The sequence below is a fragment of the Moschus berezovskii genome, chromosome 21 (genome assembly GCF_049115385.1).
Source record: "Moschus berezovskii isolate FMDL1 chromosome 21, NW_MosBer_1.0, whole genome shotgun sequence".
NCBI classification, from domain to species: Eukaryota; Metazoa; Chordata; class Mammalia; order Artiodactyla; family Moschidae; genus Moschus; species Moschus berezovskii.
In genome coordinates this window covers 33,266,786-33,284,673 of record NC_142480.1, presented here as the reverse complement: position 1 = coordinate 33,284,673, position 17,888 = coordinate 33,266,786, and the positions used below count along the sequence as shown (strand labels likewise).

Here is a 17,888-nt window from a genome sequence, read left to right as displayed (position 1 = left end):
TTCATCATTTTTAACTTTAACCTGCATTATCTTACTTTCCTCAACTATAAAACAGATATAAAAAATCCCTGGCTACACTGATATTTAAGTATAGTGATGTAAGATCTAATTCTATCATGATTAATAAACTACTTTTTTGTACTACTTACTTACTTTTATAAGTTTCAGTTATACAGTTTTAGACTTTTAAGAACAGGACTATGACTTTTCCCAGTAATGGTCACAGAGAGTTTAAATACGTACATAAAAGAATTCAGAGCTTGGCTCCTTAAAAGATACTGAATTTACTAAATGTTATTTGAAACAATTCCTAAACATAAAACATCTTCAGAACTTTCCTCAAACAGAATTGTATTTGTTCTGCATATTTTTAGTCAAAAAATGTACACAGTCCTTATTTACCTAAATTATCTCCCTCACATTGTAGAGTTTCTACTTACTTTCAATGCAGTCTGCTGAAGCATTTGAAAGGTTTTCAGAAATTTTTTGATAAAAGCAGTATTTTTAAAAATTCAAAAATAATTGTTCAAGAAACCTGAAATATGATTTTATAGTTGAGTATTTTATCATAAAAGGGCAATGTGTATTGAAGTTCGCTTTAAATGGTTTTATAAATGGTATACAGACATTGAAGCTCCATGCTTTTTCTATTAATATCTATACATTTCCTAAAAATAAAAATACCATTTTCAGTTCTTATTTATTTTATTAAATCATTTCTCGCTATATCAAATATATTAGCATTATTATTCCTTAACAAAAATACAATATATGTAACTACTATTCACATTCATAGTCATCTGTCAAACTGTATGCTGCTTACTTGTAGATCTCATTAATTTTCACAAACTCCAGAGAATAAGTTAGTTACTAAGAGAGATCCAAGTAGATCATTTTAAGGCAAAAAGATTTTTGCAAGGGCTGAAAACAAGAATTTACAAAGTAAAGGGTCTGTCAGCATTCTAAACCCACCAGCGAAAGACTGTAAAATAAAAGTAGCAGTCTTCCACCATAAAATTACTAATCTTAGTAATACAGTACATTAAACATGCCATTTGAGATATATGCCAACGTAAACTGCCACATATGGCATATCTAGCTTATCATCACAGTTTGTGTTTTCACATCTAGAGTCATTCTAGTTTTTAAACAAGATGTCAAATATACCAGTGTAGCTAAAAAATATGATAAAGCTTTCAAAGGAACATACCTTTCTTTAAACAGAATAGGTACATACTTCAGAAGAAAGAATGTCTAACATTACTGTAATGAAAATATGGCTGGAAATTTTCATTGAAAATATACGTGTAAATGTAAAATAGAGTATCATCTTAAAGGCAGAATTCACGAGATGTTACATTTAAGGTCACAATTCACATACCCAAAGTTTCTTCACAAACTTTCTCAGAGAGAATTGTATTGGTTCTGCAATGTATGCAGTCATCTTACCTATATTATCTATCCCTTAAAGAACAAGTTATGTTACTATATCATGATATGTGTATAAATTTGAAGGCAATGAGACTCTGCTTATGCTTCCTTTTTATACTGAAATCAATCTTGAGTTACACAACTGGTATTACTGAATTATGAACAGCACTTAAAGATTACACAGTGAATATTTTTGTTTCAAATTCCCATCTGGTGCTTAATGTCACTTCAGCTGTTCAATTTTTTAATGTTTCTTTACACAACTAGCCAATAATTCCACAAACAAGTATAAATGCTAGAGAAATTTTAATCCCATTTTCTAAATGTAAAACAGTGACATATTTTTAACAGTCATTTTTTAAACTCATCTGGAGTTGATAGATTATCAATTAAGACTGATTCTTATATGAAATAAACATTTATCAATGATGGAGAATCTTGCTGAATCTCAATAATCAACTGAAATTCCAAACAAATAATTACACAACAGAGAATTAACAATGAGTAAGCAGGAGGAGAAGGGGACGACAGAGAATGAGATGGCTGGATGGCATCACCGACTCTATGGACGTGAGTTTGAGTGAATTCTGGGAGTTGGTGATGGACAGGGAGGCCTGGCGTGCTGTGATTCATGGGGTCGCAAAGAATCGGACACGACTGAGCGACTAAACTGAACTGAACCGAACTGAAGGAGCTTCAATTTTTTCACTGATATAACACACACCAATGTCTATCACGGACCAAAACTTCAGTGTTTGAACATCACCAAAAAGTAAAATCCGCACATTAAAAATGCATATGTTGTACAAATTCACTAATTTTCATCAAATTAAAAATAAATGTTCATATACTAAGAGAGCTAGAAACTAGGCCTACATAGTCATATAATTTAAGGAAGGTGAAAATTTTTATCAGCTATATGATTCTAAATAGCTATTAATCAAAGGCAAACTAGTAAAAAAAAACTACTTGAGTCACTAACTTTAAATGCACCTGTGTAGACAACAGGTTACAAAAATGTGAATGAATGTGAAAAATCAATTTCTACCTCCAGAGCTTTCCTGAATACAGCAAAGAATTCCTCACTGACATTTTCCATTCACTGGGTCCCACACCTTTTTCTTCTACCCTCAGCATAGTTGCTTAATAAAAGATAGCTTCTGTATTTCCTAAATTTCTTTTCTGTATCACTAGTTGCCTCACCCTTCCCTTACTCCTTTTAGTCTTCTATTTAATTCTACTGATAAAGCTGAGGCAGACTCTCTAGTCTACTACTCTGCTTTCAGATAATGAAGGCAATCCTTCTGCCACCATGCAAAATCACTATTCACATTTATAGAAATATTATATTTTAATTATAGTACCCTGTCATTCATTTTAAAAACATAATAGACGTATTTTTTCTTTAAAATATTTCTTGCTAATAAATGTCCCCAAAATGAATATTCTTCAATCACACTTTTCTCTTTTACATTTGTAATAATTTTTTCTTATCTGTACAATTAATGACAGTATGTCCCTATTCCCACTCCTTCCCCACAGCAATATCTATTTTTATCCCAGTAATACCAAATAACTTTTGGATCCCTGAATATACCAGGGGTATTTTTCATAATTTCATTACTATGTATACAGTCTTTGCTTCAAGTGACCTTCCACTCCTATCTACCAGGCAAATTAAAATTCAACCTTCAAAACTCTGTCAGCTCCTGTTTGAAGTCTTTTTTGAAGTATATCCTCTTCTCTCAAGATCTTTCCACTGACAGAGGCAGTTTTCACTTCCAGACATAATTCTATCATTATACAATTATCAATTTTCATTATAACCAAATATTTATCTTTATTGTTTCTTATCGTTCCCCTGCTTCAGAGTAAGATCTTCGGAGAATTGTGTATTTAGTCCCAACCCCAGAGGGAACACATAAATGTCCACCAGAAAGTTAAAATCTGGCCCTAGTGGCAGAAAATGCAGGGGAAGCAGTCAAATAAAGAAACACTTAAAAGAGTTATTTTAATCCATTACTCTTCATGAATTTTTAAAAAATAAACTTAATTTATAAATATGTGGGAAGATCCCCTAGAGGAAGGCATGGCAACCCACTCCAGTATTCTTGCCTGGAGGATCCCATGCACAAAGGAGCCTGGTAGACTATAGTTCATAGGGTTGCAAAGAGTCATACACAACTGAAGCAACTTAGCACACACACACACAATGGGCTAAACATGAAACAAAATATATTTATCTATTAAATATTATAAGTTTCATTGGTTTACTGTAGTAAAAATGAAACAATCTATTATTAGGAGATGAACACTAATACTTCACACCTCTCTAAATTCTGTTTAAGAAAGTATTTAAAAGACTTTGAAGAATACCATATTTAATAACTTTCCTAAAATTTTTATTTCAAATAAAGTATACAAGTTTGTCAAACTCAAAATGTATAAATTCCAATCTACTACAACAGTTGATTAAAAAAAAAACAAACAGTTGGTATACTTTTCTCATGAGTAAAAATAATTTTAGTCCAGCTTCTAAAAGTTGTAATATATTTATACCTTTACTTCTCCACTACATGGGGGGAAAGAGATATTAAAATATATTAAAAACAAAAATTTACTAATCTTTTTAATAATGTAATCTTAATTTAGTGGTTAGTAATCTTTGATTTTCAAGGTATCTTAAGAAAAGTGATAAGTAGATTATTCCTTTCTACATAGGTAGCCATGTGGCAAAGTATGATGTAATAGAACTCTGACATCTTGTACACAGGTACTTTTTATTATTTTATTAATAAATAAATGTTAAAAAAAATAAAATAAATAAATGTTAGTTAAGCTCGTGTTTCTTAAGACAGTATTTTAAAATTAATCTTCATCTGGGAGATGGCTTTGAAGTACTGTAATATTGGCTTTCACTTTTCTTTACAGAAGACAACATGTTAAATAGAAAATGAAATTCTACTCTTCTTTCTTAAGACCTAGTCCATATTTATCTTAACATGTCTATGGACACTTCTTGACTGATTGATTTTTTAACTCATTATTTATCCAAAATCAGATTTTTCTCACACACAAAGTCATTACTTATCCAAAATCAGATTTTTCTCACACACATATACACCCCTAAGAAACTAGAAATACAATAAACAACTAAAGATGAATTGCCTTCTACATCCATTGTATTGATACTATCCCATTAAAGTAAACTAGAAATATAATGAAAAACTGAAGGTTGCGTCTACATCCAAAACACTCACAGATGAAGCCTCAGACTGGTCACTCATTCAATCACACATTCACTCATTTATATTTCAAATGCCACAGATGTTTAAAGCACTGAGTTACATGCTGAACATATAGCAAGCATGTAGGATGACAAATTTTTTCATATCAGTGAAGCTTAATGCTAGTAGTCAACTAAAGTAAGCAAAGACTATGACAAAAATTTTTGTTTTAATTTAAATCCATGAAGGAAAAATACCTTCAAAATCACATTAAGTAACTTCTGTAATTATGTCAGAAAGTAGTCCTTAAGCCTATAATGAAATGCAAAGAGCATCAGAATTCTAATTAACCAAGAAGTGGACCAATTTAATGAAATCGGTAGACAAAAAAGAAAATGATTATGTTTTAAAATTAATAACTACTGTATTACATAACATTTTTACTTCGACTGCCTTAAAATTAGCCTCATGCTTACTTCTTAATCATAATACTCTGTCCTTTTAAAACCAAGTGTTATGAATACCTAGCCAAATATGCAACACTGAATGAAACTCTGTTAAGTCAAAAATATGGAAAACATATATATCCCTGAAACCGGAATTTGACTTAGAAGTCTACATTTTTTTAGCAAAGTCAATACTCAGTTTAACCAAAACTGAAAAATTAAGAAGTTGAGCTAAGGAACAAAGGAAGGGGGAAAGTAAGAAGAAAAGAAGGAAAAGAAAGGACTTTGCAAATGAAGGAAAGTAACAAAACTGTAGAAATCAAATCACCCTGAATACTGTCACTTTCAAGCAATACAATTTTGAAAATACAGAAAATGACCAGTTTATATTCTAGGCAATATAATCTACCAGATTTTTTGCTTTTTCATATATGGTAAAGAGGACCTGTCTTTGGCCTTAGAGTATACCAAATCAAAAACAACAACAATTACTGTAAAATAATTACTGTGCTTTCAACTTAGTATAAAAAAGTGGGGGTGGGGAGTGTATTTATTTTAAAATGAGGTGAGAGAAATGGTGAAATATCCTCAGAGACTCATATTGAAAAAGAGGAGGGAAAAAAAAGGGAGGAAAGCAAGAAGAGAATAAACTACCTACTAAAACTGTACCACAAATTCAAAAAACGGTGGGAGGGGGGTTCAGGAGGGGGAACTTATGTAAACCCGGGGCGAATTCATGTCAATGTATGGCAAAACCAACCAATATAATATTGTAAAATAATTTGCCTCCAATAAAAAATAAATTACCAAAAAAAAAGAAATTCAAAAAACATATTTAAAAGTTGAGGACAATTATTGGCCTACATATCAATCTTTGTATCTTGGTTTTCTCAACTGTTAAATGAAGATTCTGGAAAAGATCACACTTAAGTGCCACTTCTTTCATCTAGTTCCACAATTCCATATTTTTCCAATTCCTTTAAATGAAAAAATAAAAAGCCTCTTCGATACTCCTAAGCCCCTTTGATACTCACTAAGTCACTGCCAGAAGATGCCATATAATATTAAAAAAAAAATGTAAACACAACCTAAGGAGACAGTAACAATTAAGAACAACATTTTAGGGTGATGTTAAAACATACCCATAGTCCTTTACAAAGAAAAGATGCTTTGTAATAATTTTAATTCATAATGATCAAAGGACACCTGGACTCATAGGAAGTGTTTATAAATACATATAATAATTAATAAGAGAAAAACTTACAGACAGATTTCATAGTGAAGAATGAAACTAGACTTTTTTAAAAAGTACTTTCCTGACTTAAAAAATTAACTAGTCTTAGAAAAATAAAAACACAGGATTTATACAAAGAATAATTAAAACTATGTGTGTAAGTGAATAGTCTCCAAGTATAGGCTCAGTTGCGCCCAACACTATCTCCTTCAAAAATGAGTATTTCAAAAATGAACATAACCAAAATTGAAAAGCTGCAGTTATTCAAAAACATTTAGCAACATAAAACAAAAATATACACCGAATTCTCTACTATTCTGTGATAATAAGGTGCACTACCCCATTCCTTCTATTCTATCCTTCTAATTACTAAATCTTAAAGTCACTGCCCTATCTAAGTACTAGGACAGCAAATTATTAACAATTTAAATGAAGGCAACTTTCTTCAACAATGATTTCCAAAAAATCAGTCAACAGGGTATTATTTATTATATCTTAGAAGAAATGCAAGCTGTGAAGTCTTATTTAATTAATAAGTTCATTATGTGAAAATTTATCCTACAAATGAATTATGGGGCCTTCAATGCATAACTGTTTTCAAAAATCGTTGAAAAAGAAAAGTTACTCTTCAAAGTTTCAAAAAGTATGCCAAGCATCACAAGAAAAGTAAGAAACACTAGAGTCTGAAACTTAAAACATTACTGAGTTCAGAATAGAGTTCACTGGATACTGCAAATATACTGAACATCAGTAAGACATAAAACAGGTTTTGAAATAAGAAAAATATTAATTTTAAAAGTATCAATTATTAAATGTGTATAAGAATAATTTAAAAAATATTTTATTTTCCACACCAAATAATCTTACCTGAATCATTTTGCTGTTAAAAAACTCAAGATACTGATTTCATTTTTCATCTGGTCCTGTCAACGATGCTATGACAGGCCCTGCAGGAAGCAGCAAAAGATCAAAGATGGAGTGTAGATATTATGTGTTTTCATGATCAAGTATGTCATGGAAAAGGATATCCATATCGTGGTTTGAAACTTAGCAATGTTGAAAATATCTCAAAAAGTTTGTGTACATAATATTCTTTTTCTCTACTTTGTAGTCTTAAAATGTTTATTCTTATTAAATATCTTCTTTATCAAAACATCTTACATGAAAAAATTTAAAGAATATATTGATGAGAATTAATAACTTCACAATATAAAAAATAAAAAATCTTGATTAAAAAGTAAAATATGTTTAAAAGTGGAAGAATGATACTCTCCACTTCTAGCGATGATTATTTTAATCGTATTTCCCACAATTACTATAATTACTAACAAATTACCAATTATTCATAACCAAGTTAAAATAAAATTTAAAAGTTCTTTTTTCTTACAGACAGTAACTTCATAATCAAATAGTTACTGGCCACTCTCGTAAAAATTCCTTCAAGATAAGTAAAGGGGTTCCAAAAATCTACAAACTCCAAAACTTAATTACTCTTGAGTAATTGACAAGTTAAGAGTCAATGGATACCAAAAAATTTAACTTAGTGAGACTAACAAAAAGTCAAAATAATGGAATTGCTTCACAAAGAATCCAACCGACATTTCAAAATTCTGAATTATTTTAAAATGGTATAGCACTTTGCCAGATTTAAGAACTATTTTCTATTCAAAGGCCAACTGATAAACAGGAATGTGATGAAACATCTAACTAATGCGAAAACTATTAGAACATACAGGAAACTTCTGTATGTATCATAGAAGCATACTGTCAATCTTTCAAATAGATCAAGAAATTAAAAACAAAAGAAACGAATGACAGACTTTTTAAAAGTTTTTATTATAGTCAACTTTCACTTCACTTATAATAAATTGTGGTCAAAAACCATTTCAACAGCACTATGTTAAGCTAAAGCATCCTAAAAACATTTTTAACATACTATTCCTGTCCTGTTTATTGGAATACATCAAAATACTCAGCAAAGTCTATTTGTCAAAGTCCCTAACATGCTAAAAAGATACAACTTAATTTTACATCGGTTCTTTCTCTTATAAAAATAAACAAATGTTAATCTAGGATAATAATTTTAAAAGAACTCCAATATACTTCCACTTATTTCCATTCACTTATGATTTGAAAATATACCTGTGGAACAAGGAACTTTAAATAAATTTTAACTTAAGGTTATTTGATTTTTATTTCCACACCTAAAGTCCCCCTCTCCTTTTTATGTAGTTCTATCAGATTCATGGAAATCATTTTAGCTTCAAATATATCCATATAAAAAGTGGAAAAGTTGATATCGTATCTTTAAAGAACAGGATGAAAAAATTTCACCAACCCAAGCATCAAAAGTACTGAAAAGCACTGCTTCATTTCTTGCATGTTACGGTTTATACCATGACACTTCAGTCTCTGAGGGTCAGGTTAATTAAGCTCCATAGCAGCTGCAGTGCAATGTGAGACACACACTGCTGCAGTTCCCACCAGTCCAGTCCAATTACCTGTAGTATTCCAGCACTGGACAAGTGACAACCAACCTCTTCTCTCTAGTCACTTGCTCCCACTGGTCTACTGATAAATGTTAGAACAAACTAACCTCTTTTTGGAAAAGACTGCAAAGCTGAATGCACCTGCTGCAGGCTGCAATGATGAGTCCCAGAGAGATGTTTGTCAGTCAGATCTCTGCAGATGTTGTTTAACTTTATGCTAGAGCTGCATCCAAAGATGGAAATGAGATGGCAATCAAGCACAAGTCTCCCACCCTCATCTCCCCCAAGTTTATTCAGAAAAGCTGCACTTGCTCATAAAAGTTATCCTTTAAAATATAGCTCCACTAAACTGGAAATAACTGAGACTAAACTCTGTGGCAAAAACATATATATATATTAATGAAAGGTGCCAGGAAAACTGGACAGCTACATGTAAAAGAATGAAATTAGAACACTCCTTAACACCTACACAAAGATAAACTCAAAATGAATTAAAGACCTAAATGTAAGACCAGAAACTATAAAACTCTTAGAGGCAGAACACTCGATGACATAAATCAAAGCAAGATCCTCTATGACCCACCTCCTAGAGTAAGGGAAATAAAAACAAAAGTAAACAAGTGGGACCTGATTAAACTTAAATATATGCACACACATATATATATGTGTGTGTGTATATATATATATATATAGTACTGAATTTTAGTTAACAAGTGGCATAACTGTGTTCAGCAAATATTACTTATGATATTTAAGAGGAAAATTAATTCTTTTAAGCCAAAGTAAACAAAACAAAAGAACTATAAAAAGACATGTTTCTAACTGGTGGTTTATAGCTCAGTTTTTAGTGATACCACACACTACTTAGAATTCCCAAGACACAGATCGTTTTTCCTCATTGTATATTACATGAAACATCTTCAATACACAAATATTGAACTATTTCACCAATTGTGTTCATTATTTTTAGACTATTCCTGAAATCCTTTGGGGGTGATATTTGCAAGGCAATTTTGCTAGACGTACTGTATCATCTTATAATGTCAAAAATTTTAAATGAACTATTTTTCCAAAATCTAGAAGGCTTCAAATAACAAAATTCAAAGTGACATTGTGCTATAATAATTCATGAAAACACTGACTCTACAAATTAATGATATTCCATAACCTACTAAATCAATAACAGAAGATACAATAACATCAGAATGAAATTTAAAAAAGAATCAAACTAAATGAACAGTTAACATTTTTAATGCTGATTCAATCTTTCTAAAAAATTTCATACCACAAAACATTTGCTTTCATAAGTATAAAAATTATATCTTTCAGAAACTACAAAAATTTTATACAGATGTGCTATGCCACTAACATTTCTTCATATGTTGTTTTCCTATTACTTAAAATGAGAAACAACATTTTAAAAATACAACAAATTTTCAGACAGATATTAATGTATAAGTGAAAGCTTATGGTTCCTCCCACAACTGAGGAATAGAGAGATAAAATATAAAAAACCCACAACAATAAGTAGTATGACAAATACAAATATCACAACTTTAAAGAAAAAAACGTTATGTGTTAGCAACTCTTTGACAACACTAAAACCAAAACAGCACAATGTAATTGACAGCTATCGTTATTAAATTCAACAATACTGCAAATTATACTTTAGTTTCTACTTGTTATAATTGTATTTACCTACTAATTTTGCCTTAAAACATATGCCAATAAATTTCTAAGATGCTTTGCATCTTAGATCAAAGAAAAGAGTATAGACTGCAACTTTCAGAGGCTATAACAAAAGTATTCATTCACCTTGTACTACTAATACGATAATACTCTTCCTTCAACAATGTAAACAAAATAAGTGACCTATTTTAAACTTCACAAACTCCTCTTATTTCTAAAAGAATGATCATTCTTACACAATCCCAGTCCTAAAGGTTAAATTGGCCAGTGAATGTTCCCCCTGTCAAAATTAAGTCAATGTGGGATTATTTCCTTCACTAAAAGAAAATTTCACTTACATTCTGCTTTTCCTTGATTTTTAAAGACTTCACATATAAATGGTTTGTGAGTTTTTAAAAAAGCACCACCGGAACTGGACTGAGATAAAATTACGATGCAATAAAATCTAGGGAAAATGAGTTCAAGTTTTAAGGACCAAAATAAGTAAGTAATTTATATTAAAGGTAATCCAGTTTTATATCCACATTTATGAAAACAGTTTAAAACACACACACACAAATATATGCTAAGATTATAAGAGAATTCCTGTTTGATATAATGAATATCTCAGGTCATACAATAAGTAAACTGTGAAGTATTCTAAAATCTTGAAAATGTTTATTTTACATACCCTATATTATTCCCAATGAATAATGTATTCAATAAACTTTTCCAATTATCTGCCGGAATCATTAAATAATTTTAACTGATAAAATCAATCTACTTATTAACAAAATCTAAACAATCACATCTTCAGATGTCAAATAAACGAATAAAATAATACCATCCTATGACCATCCTGAAAATGCATACAGTAATTTATTTCCCAAAATGAGAAAGCTGTTTTTTATTAAAAGGTAATAACTTTGAGTAACTTAATTATAAAAAGGATATATAAATAAGTCAAATTAGGTTGCTTTAAACAAGTAAGAATAAAAGATATATTCACAAATCACAGGTTATAAGTTAGTATTTCATAAGATTTAGATTTTTAGAAACAGATAAATGAATTACACAGCACTGCAAAAAGTCAAATGAATCTACTCATAGATCTTTTTTCTGATTACAGTTAACTGATAAAAGTACTTTACAATTCTCATCATGTAATTCCCCAAAATATTTAATATATGGGCATGCCAAAATACACAATGCAATATATGTTTCTATAAATTCCAAATTCATACCAATTAAAATACAAAAATGCTGTCTTAATCTCAACCATAAATACCAAAAAATTACTCAAAAAACAAGGTTGCTTAAGATATTGTAAAGATATAACCTGAGGGGGAAAGAAAGTAAAACAAATATATAAATATGAGATTAAACTGGCTATAGTAAAAACAATGCACATATCATTTGAGTTGAAATTTAATAAAACATCACCAAAGTATGTCTGTACCCTGCAATATACACCCTGAAGAAAGTTATTCTCAAATACACCGGTATTCTGACTAAACCTTCCAAAAACAATTACGTTGTTTTAAAACTTGGGTAATTAGAGAAAATCCATTAAGTTACACAACTGAAGCACACTTTTCCCCAAATACTCTGTCTTACAAATAAGAAACAGACAAATGCTCCATGAAATAAACATTAGGCACATTCATTCTAATGGAATGTAAGAGTCATACGTACATATATGAAACACACAAAAAAGGGCATCTCATAAATCATAGTTTTATAATTTAGTTCATTTGAGAAGAGTAAGCTAAGTATCCATGAAGTGAATCTGAGTAACAGAAGTTGAAAGTAGCTCAGAGGCTGCTATGCTGAAGAATACTAGGACTTTATATAATTTCACAGGCTTATGGTCAAGTATGAACAGAAAGACTACTAAAAATTAAAGTCTATCAGAAGAAGAGAGATGTATCTGTGCAGGTAATAACCTAGTTAAAACCATATTTAAATACAAAGTGCTCAGAATTATGAAAGCTTCTTATAAATTACAGGGCTTTATTTTATCCTTAAAATTGTTTCCATAGTTTGTGATTGGTTTCCACCTGTTACAGGCAGAATATAAGCCTTCTTTTATCCAGACATTTCAACTCACATTTGATCAGGTTACGTCACTACACACACAAAATTTTCTTTAACACATTCCAGTTTTCCATTTTTTCCAATGGATATTCTTGCTCTATATAAGTAACATGCCTCAGAACTATAAATGATATAAGCAATTTCAATGTAATAAGGAAAAATGCACTACTGTGTGGACTAAAAACAAAAGATCTATTTCCAGTTGTACCCTTTCCAACCCACTAAAAATAAACTATATTCAAATGAAAAGGCATTTAATTTACTATTTGGAACATCCTTGATAAACACCAATTTTCTGTAACATCTCTGCACATCTGATAACACCTCATGTATAATGCAAAAAAAGCTATTTCATTTTCATCTATTGACAGTGAATTTAATTTACCATTGCAGCTCTTTTCCTAGAACTATAACGTTATTAATTCCGCAATCAAGCTCTTTTGAATGCTTTTATTTGTACCAAGGATTTTCACAATTCCACATTGATTTTTTCCATCATAACATACCTTTTAAACATAAGAATGTGAATATGTTAGCAAACTTTCCTAATGCATAAGGAAAGTTTCAGAGACAAGGAAAGCCATCTACAAAACTACACTCACAGAAAATAAACTTTTGAAGGATATCATATCTAAGAGATTACACCTTAGTTTAGCAAGTGTAATGTTTACCAAATATAGTACATTTAATTTATATAACTAAATGACAGTTCCAACCAATCTAAAACCTTCTTATACAGTATAATGGTCCATTTTCTGCAACCAAGCAATTGGCCTCCAAATGTTTTGCTTACATTCATGCCAGATGTCTTTGCTGTACTAAAGAACTCTTACTGAATTAGATCATTGAAAGCAAATCAGCTTTTATTTCCCACCAAGAAAAAAAAAAAAATAAGCAGCATTGGTCCCCTCAGCACTGAATAAATATTTTTATGGTCATAAAAATGAAATAATCAAGAAACATGGCAGAAACTGCATGAAGGCAAACACAAATAATGTTTTATCTAGGAGATACACTATTCAATTACGGAGATTTTCCAATTAAGATTAAAATCCATGTATTAAGTAGAAAATGATTTTTAAAAAGATATATACTCAGAACTACGTAACAGTTGAAATTTTAAAAAACAAACTGAAAAGAATTTAAAAAATATTATACCACCTAGGAAACTTGCCATATTCCACTGGGTTACAGTACCTACAGTACCACACAAACTGTTAACATATTTTGATCAAACACAGCTTTTAAATAACACAAATTTTGAAGCATGGTTCTACTTCTCACATAATAAAATATTTCCTTGTCACAATTAAATTAAAAACACAACATTTTAAAAATCTGAAGAGGAAGCACTTGTCCTCTTTACTCCAGGGCCAACAAACAAAGCAATGAAGCAGAAAGAGGTACATAATGGATTTAGAAAGTAAATGGTCCATTCTTGTAAGAAGCCTTTCTATCCCCTCTTCTGAATTCACTCCAGACTAATTGTCATTACAATTATGTCTGAAAACTCCAGAAGAACCCTATTTCCTGATGCCAGCTGTCCAGGTTTCTATCTTTAAATTTTAGTTTCTTTCTTTTTTCCTAATCAGAAAGAAGTGGTTAGAAATACCCAGAAGATTCATCTCAAAATTGGTCTACATCAGAGACGGAATATCGATTATAGAAACCAAAGGTAATCAAGAGTGAAAATACTTCCAAAATTATTCCACAAATACTTTAATACATCAAATATCTAAATAAAGTCTACACTATTAAGAATTCTTTCAATACAGCACACAACACAGGTAGATCTTTTTTTTCTCTTTCCTTGGGGATTTATCAAACAATCTCTTCATCATTGCACCTACCTGGGTAAAAATCTTTGGACTTAGACAGCTTGATGGTGGCTCCAGTTTCTTTTTGCAATTGAACAATTGTCTGTCCTCCCTTTCCAATTATAGATCCAGCAGCATAACTAGGTATGAGAACCTTTAGAAAATATTGGCCGTCTTCTGAAAAATGCAAAGAAATACACTCTGTTAAAACAATAATTTTAAACTTTGTACCCTCCCTCCACCCTCAAGAGAGAAAAACAGCAATTAAACCACTGGACGTATAGCTGCAGGAAATACGGGGTTAAATTGTTTTTATAAAGAACAAAAATAAGCCCATTATACTGGAAAATAAATAAGTATGAAATGTTTCCCATTTTGTAGAATTTATACTTTTTCTAACTTGGAATTAAAATCTAAACATGCTCTATTATTTTGCAACACTGTAGAACTGATGACTAAATTCCAGTTGTTATTCCAAACATGGAAGTCTTCCAATTCTATCTGTGGTTACTATGGTAAAACAAAACGAACTGACCCTTCAACAAAACTTCAGAGATTTATACCATGACAAACCTTCACTTAACATATTGCAAAATAAATAAAGGACAGCAAATAGTGATGAGCTATATTTATTTGACAGGAGCAAACACACAAGCACTACAATTAGCCATTGCCTGTATTCTACTTAAAGTATGCAAAACAACCATTCTCCTACCAAATAATCCACCCAAACTGTAGGGTGTATTCCAAGCCTTCAATAACTGCCAGGAAATAACTCAAAGTGATGTGGACTGGCAAATCTAACTAATCCTGGAGTATTTCTTTAGCACTCCTTAGTCTACTATGATCTCGTTTAAGCTCATTAATTAAAGGACCTTAAGAAGAATTTTGCCAATACTAAAAAGCTTAGGAGTCATTTACATCAAATACACTTAAAAGTGATCAGATAATGTTCCTTCTCCAAAAGAATCACAATTATTAAAATGGAGGGGGTGGATGAACCAAAAAAGACTGAAATGAAATGTTTTAGAAAATAAAGCCAACTCCCTAAACTTTAATTTCCGTCAAACTGATGGTGTCTCAAATAGGAAACACCGCGGTAAATCCAGCTTCCTTATGTGAACATGAACGTTCCAAATTTTTCGGGTATGCCATTCGCAAGACCCCCATCCGGCTCTAAAGTACATGCTGTAGATAAATTCACCTCTGCCTCGATGCATTGGGTGCATTGTTAAGATGACTCCAGTGCAAATGAAGAAGCGGTACCGGTCCCGTTATAACTCATCTTCCCGGGAAGCGCAGGATGTTAACTAACAAGTCACAGTACCAGACACCCCCACCCTCGTATGCACACCCCTGAAGACAAATCAAAGAGATTTTTGCACCGACAGTATAAGTGCGGTAAGAGCATGCACTCTTCAAGATTTTGCATACTACTTGTGGCCCAAACCAAGGGGATGGAGAGAGCAAAACTCTCCGGTGCCCCAGTCATTCGCTCTCCGCTACCCAAGTGCCATTTATTTATTTATTTTATCCGACAGTTAAATGCAGCGCGCATCTTCGGGCGGCCATCACCTCGCTCGGGGTCATCCTCTTCCTCCTTAACGGACCCCCTGGCCCAGGTCTAGGATATTTAAACGGTCAGCCTTTCGACCGATTAAAGGGAAAGATAGGTCTATTCCGAAAAAACCGGTCGCCATTTTGATGAATGATAAAACACAGAAATGGAAATGCATCGGGCCCGGCGAGGTGCGGGGCAGGTGCAGGGGAGGGGGCGCGAGGCAGGGCGCGGGAGCCGCCGGGTTCGGGCTGGAGGTGTCCGGGCCGCGGGAGGGAGGGAGGGCGGCGGGAGGGAGGGAGGCAGGGGCGGGCGGCGGGGGATGGGGCCAGCGGGGAGGTGGAAGCGATACCCACCGCCCGTATTGGTCCTCTTGGTGCTGCCGGCTTCTGGGGGGGCTTCCAGCGGCCTTTTCCGCGAGTCCGGCGGGTCCAGGTCTATGGGAACCCCAGTGTGGGTCCCGTTCTGCTGGATGGGAGCTGCCGCCATCATGTTTGCAGTTCCTGCCGCTTCTACGGGGAGAAGGTTCTCCCTTTTGTTTTGGCTTTTTTTCTTTTTTTTTTTTTTTGCTTTTTTGCTTTTTTCTTTTTTTTTGCTTTGGGGGTTTCTTAAGGTTGTTTTGTTTTTGTTTTTGTTTTTTTAATCGGATCAATAGAAATCTCTTTAAGAAAAAAAAAAGCAATGTTGCTGGTTTGTTCTCACTGGGGAGGGGGCAGGGCTGAAGAGCAGCTGCAGTGCAGTGTCAGAAAGGAGACAGGGGAATGGAGGGGGTGTGAGAGACGGAGGGAGAAAGAAGGAGAAGAAAGGAGAGAGGGGGAGAGTGCAGAAAGGAGAGGGGCGCGTGAATGAGCGGGAGGAGGGGAGCGGGGAGGACGGGCACAGGGAGTGGGAGAGCGCGAGGGCTGGCGGGGCGCGGGGAGAAGCCGAGGAGGAGGGGAGAGCGAGGGAAAGAGTGAATGAGCAGGAGGAGGGGAAGGAGGCGGACGAGGAGAGCGGAGCGAGCGGCGGAGGAGGGCCGGAGCCGGGAAGGAGCGCGGCGGTCCCGGCGCCGCGCTAGCGCTGCGCTCGCTCCCGCTGCTGGTGCTGCCGCCGCCGCCGCTGCCGGAGCGCTTCTGCCGTTGCCTGGGCTGCTCGGCGCTGCTGCTGCTGCTGCTGCTGCTGCCGCCCGGTCTCGCTCATTATTTCTCCCGCGTGTGGGGGGGGCGGGGAGGGGGGAGGCTGGCGGGGAGGGAGGGGGATGGCTGAGAGGGGAGGGTAGCGAGGGGTTGAGTTCGCAGACTCCCACACACTTCGCGCTCCGGTCCCTGCCTCTCAGCAGCGCCGCCGCCGCCGCCTCCCTGCGCCGAAGCCTCAGCCTGCGGGGGCGGGGTGGGGGGGAAGAGTGAGCGTGTCTGCGCGGGAGGGAGAGCGCGCGCCGGCTGCGAGCGTGCGCGGGGGCGCGCGGCGGGGGCGGGGCCGGGGGCCGGGGCGCTCCTGTGGGAAGGGCGGGGTGAAAGGTCGCGGGTCCCCGGCAACACGGCTCAGGCAAACGTAAGCCGCTTGTCGCAGAAACCGAGGGGGTCCAAGAAACGCGCTAGGCTGGAAGGCGGGAAGCAGACGTTACTGACAGCCGTGCCAGCCAGTAGTATGGAAACGTGAGCAAGGCTCTTCAGGCCCCTTCCCAATCAGGAAACTTGGGTACGAGAGGGAGTGAAGGGGTGGAGTGGGATCTCGGTCCAGCCGGGGCTGGAGCGGCGACAGTTTTGGCTAGACTGAGAAGGGCATTCGAGTGACCGTTCGTAACGGGTGGGACAGCGGTAAGGCTGAGAGGGGCACCTCAGCTGTATGCTTCCAGGACTTCTAGCTAGGTACATCCGTTTTTAAGAGTTAGGTGAAAGACAGCAGTTAGCCTCTCACTTAAGGGCGGTTCTACGGAGTGATT

General features: G+C 34.6%; 1 protein-coding gene across 2 annotated transcripts in view; it reads right to left on the bottom strand.

Moving 5' to 3' along the window:
* Positions 1-17,234, bottom strand: part of NOVA1 (NOVA alternative splicing regulator 1) — a 166,451-nt gene extending 149,217 nt beyond the window's left edge. The window contains exons 1-2 of one of the 2 annotated variants that reach the window (XM_055418184.2): positions 16,324-17,234; positions 14,443-14,586 (exon numbers count right to left, since the gene is read on the bottom strand). In XM_055418184.2, the coding sequence (XP_055274159.1) occupies positions 14,443-14,586; positions 16,324-16,459 (280 nt within the window). In that variant the 5' untranslated portion in view covers positions 16,460-17,234. Of the gene's footprint in view, positions 1-7,205; positions 7,286-8,934; positions 10,494-14,442; positions 14,587-16,323 lie in introns of those variants that run through there. The other variant, XM_088829509.1, reaches the window with a different exon arrangement.
* Positions 17,235-17,888: the final 654 nt, after the last annotated feature.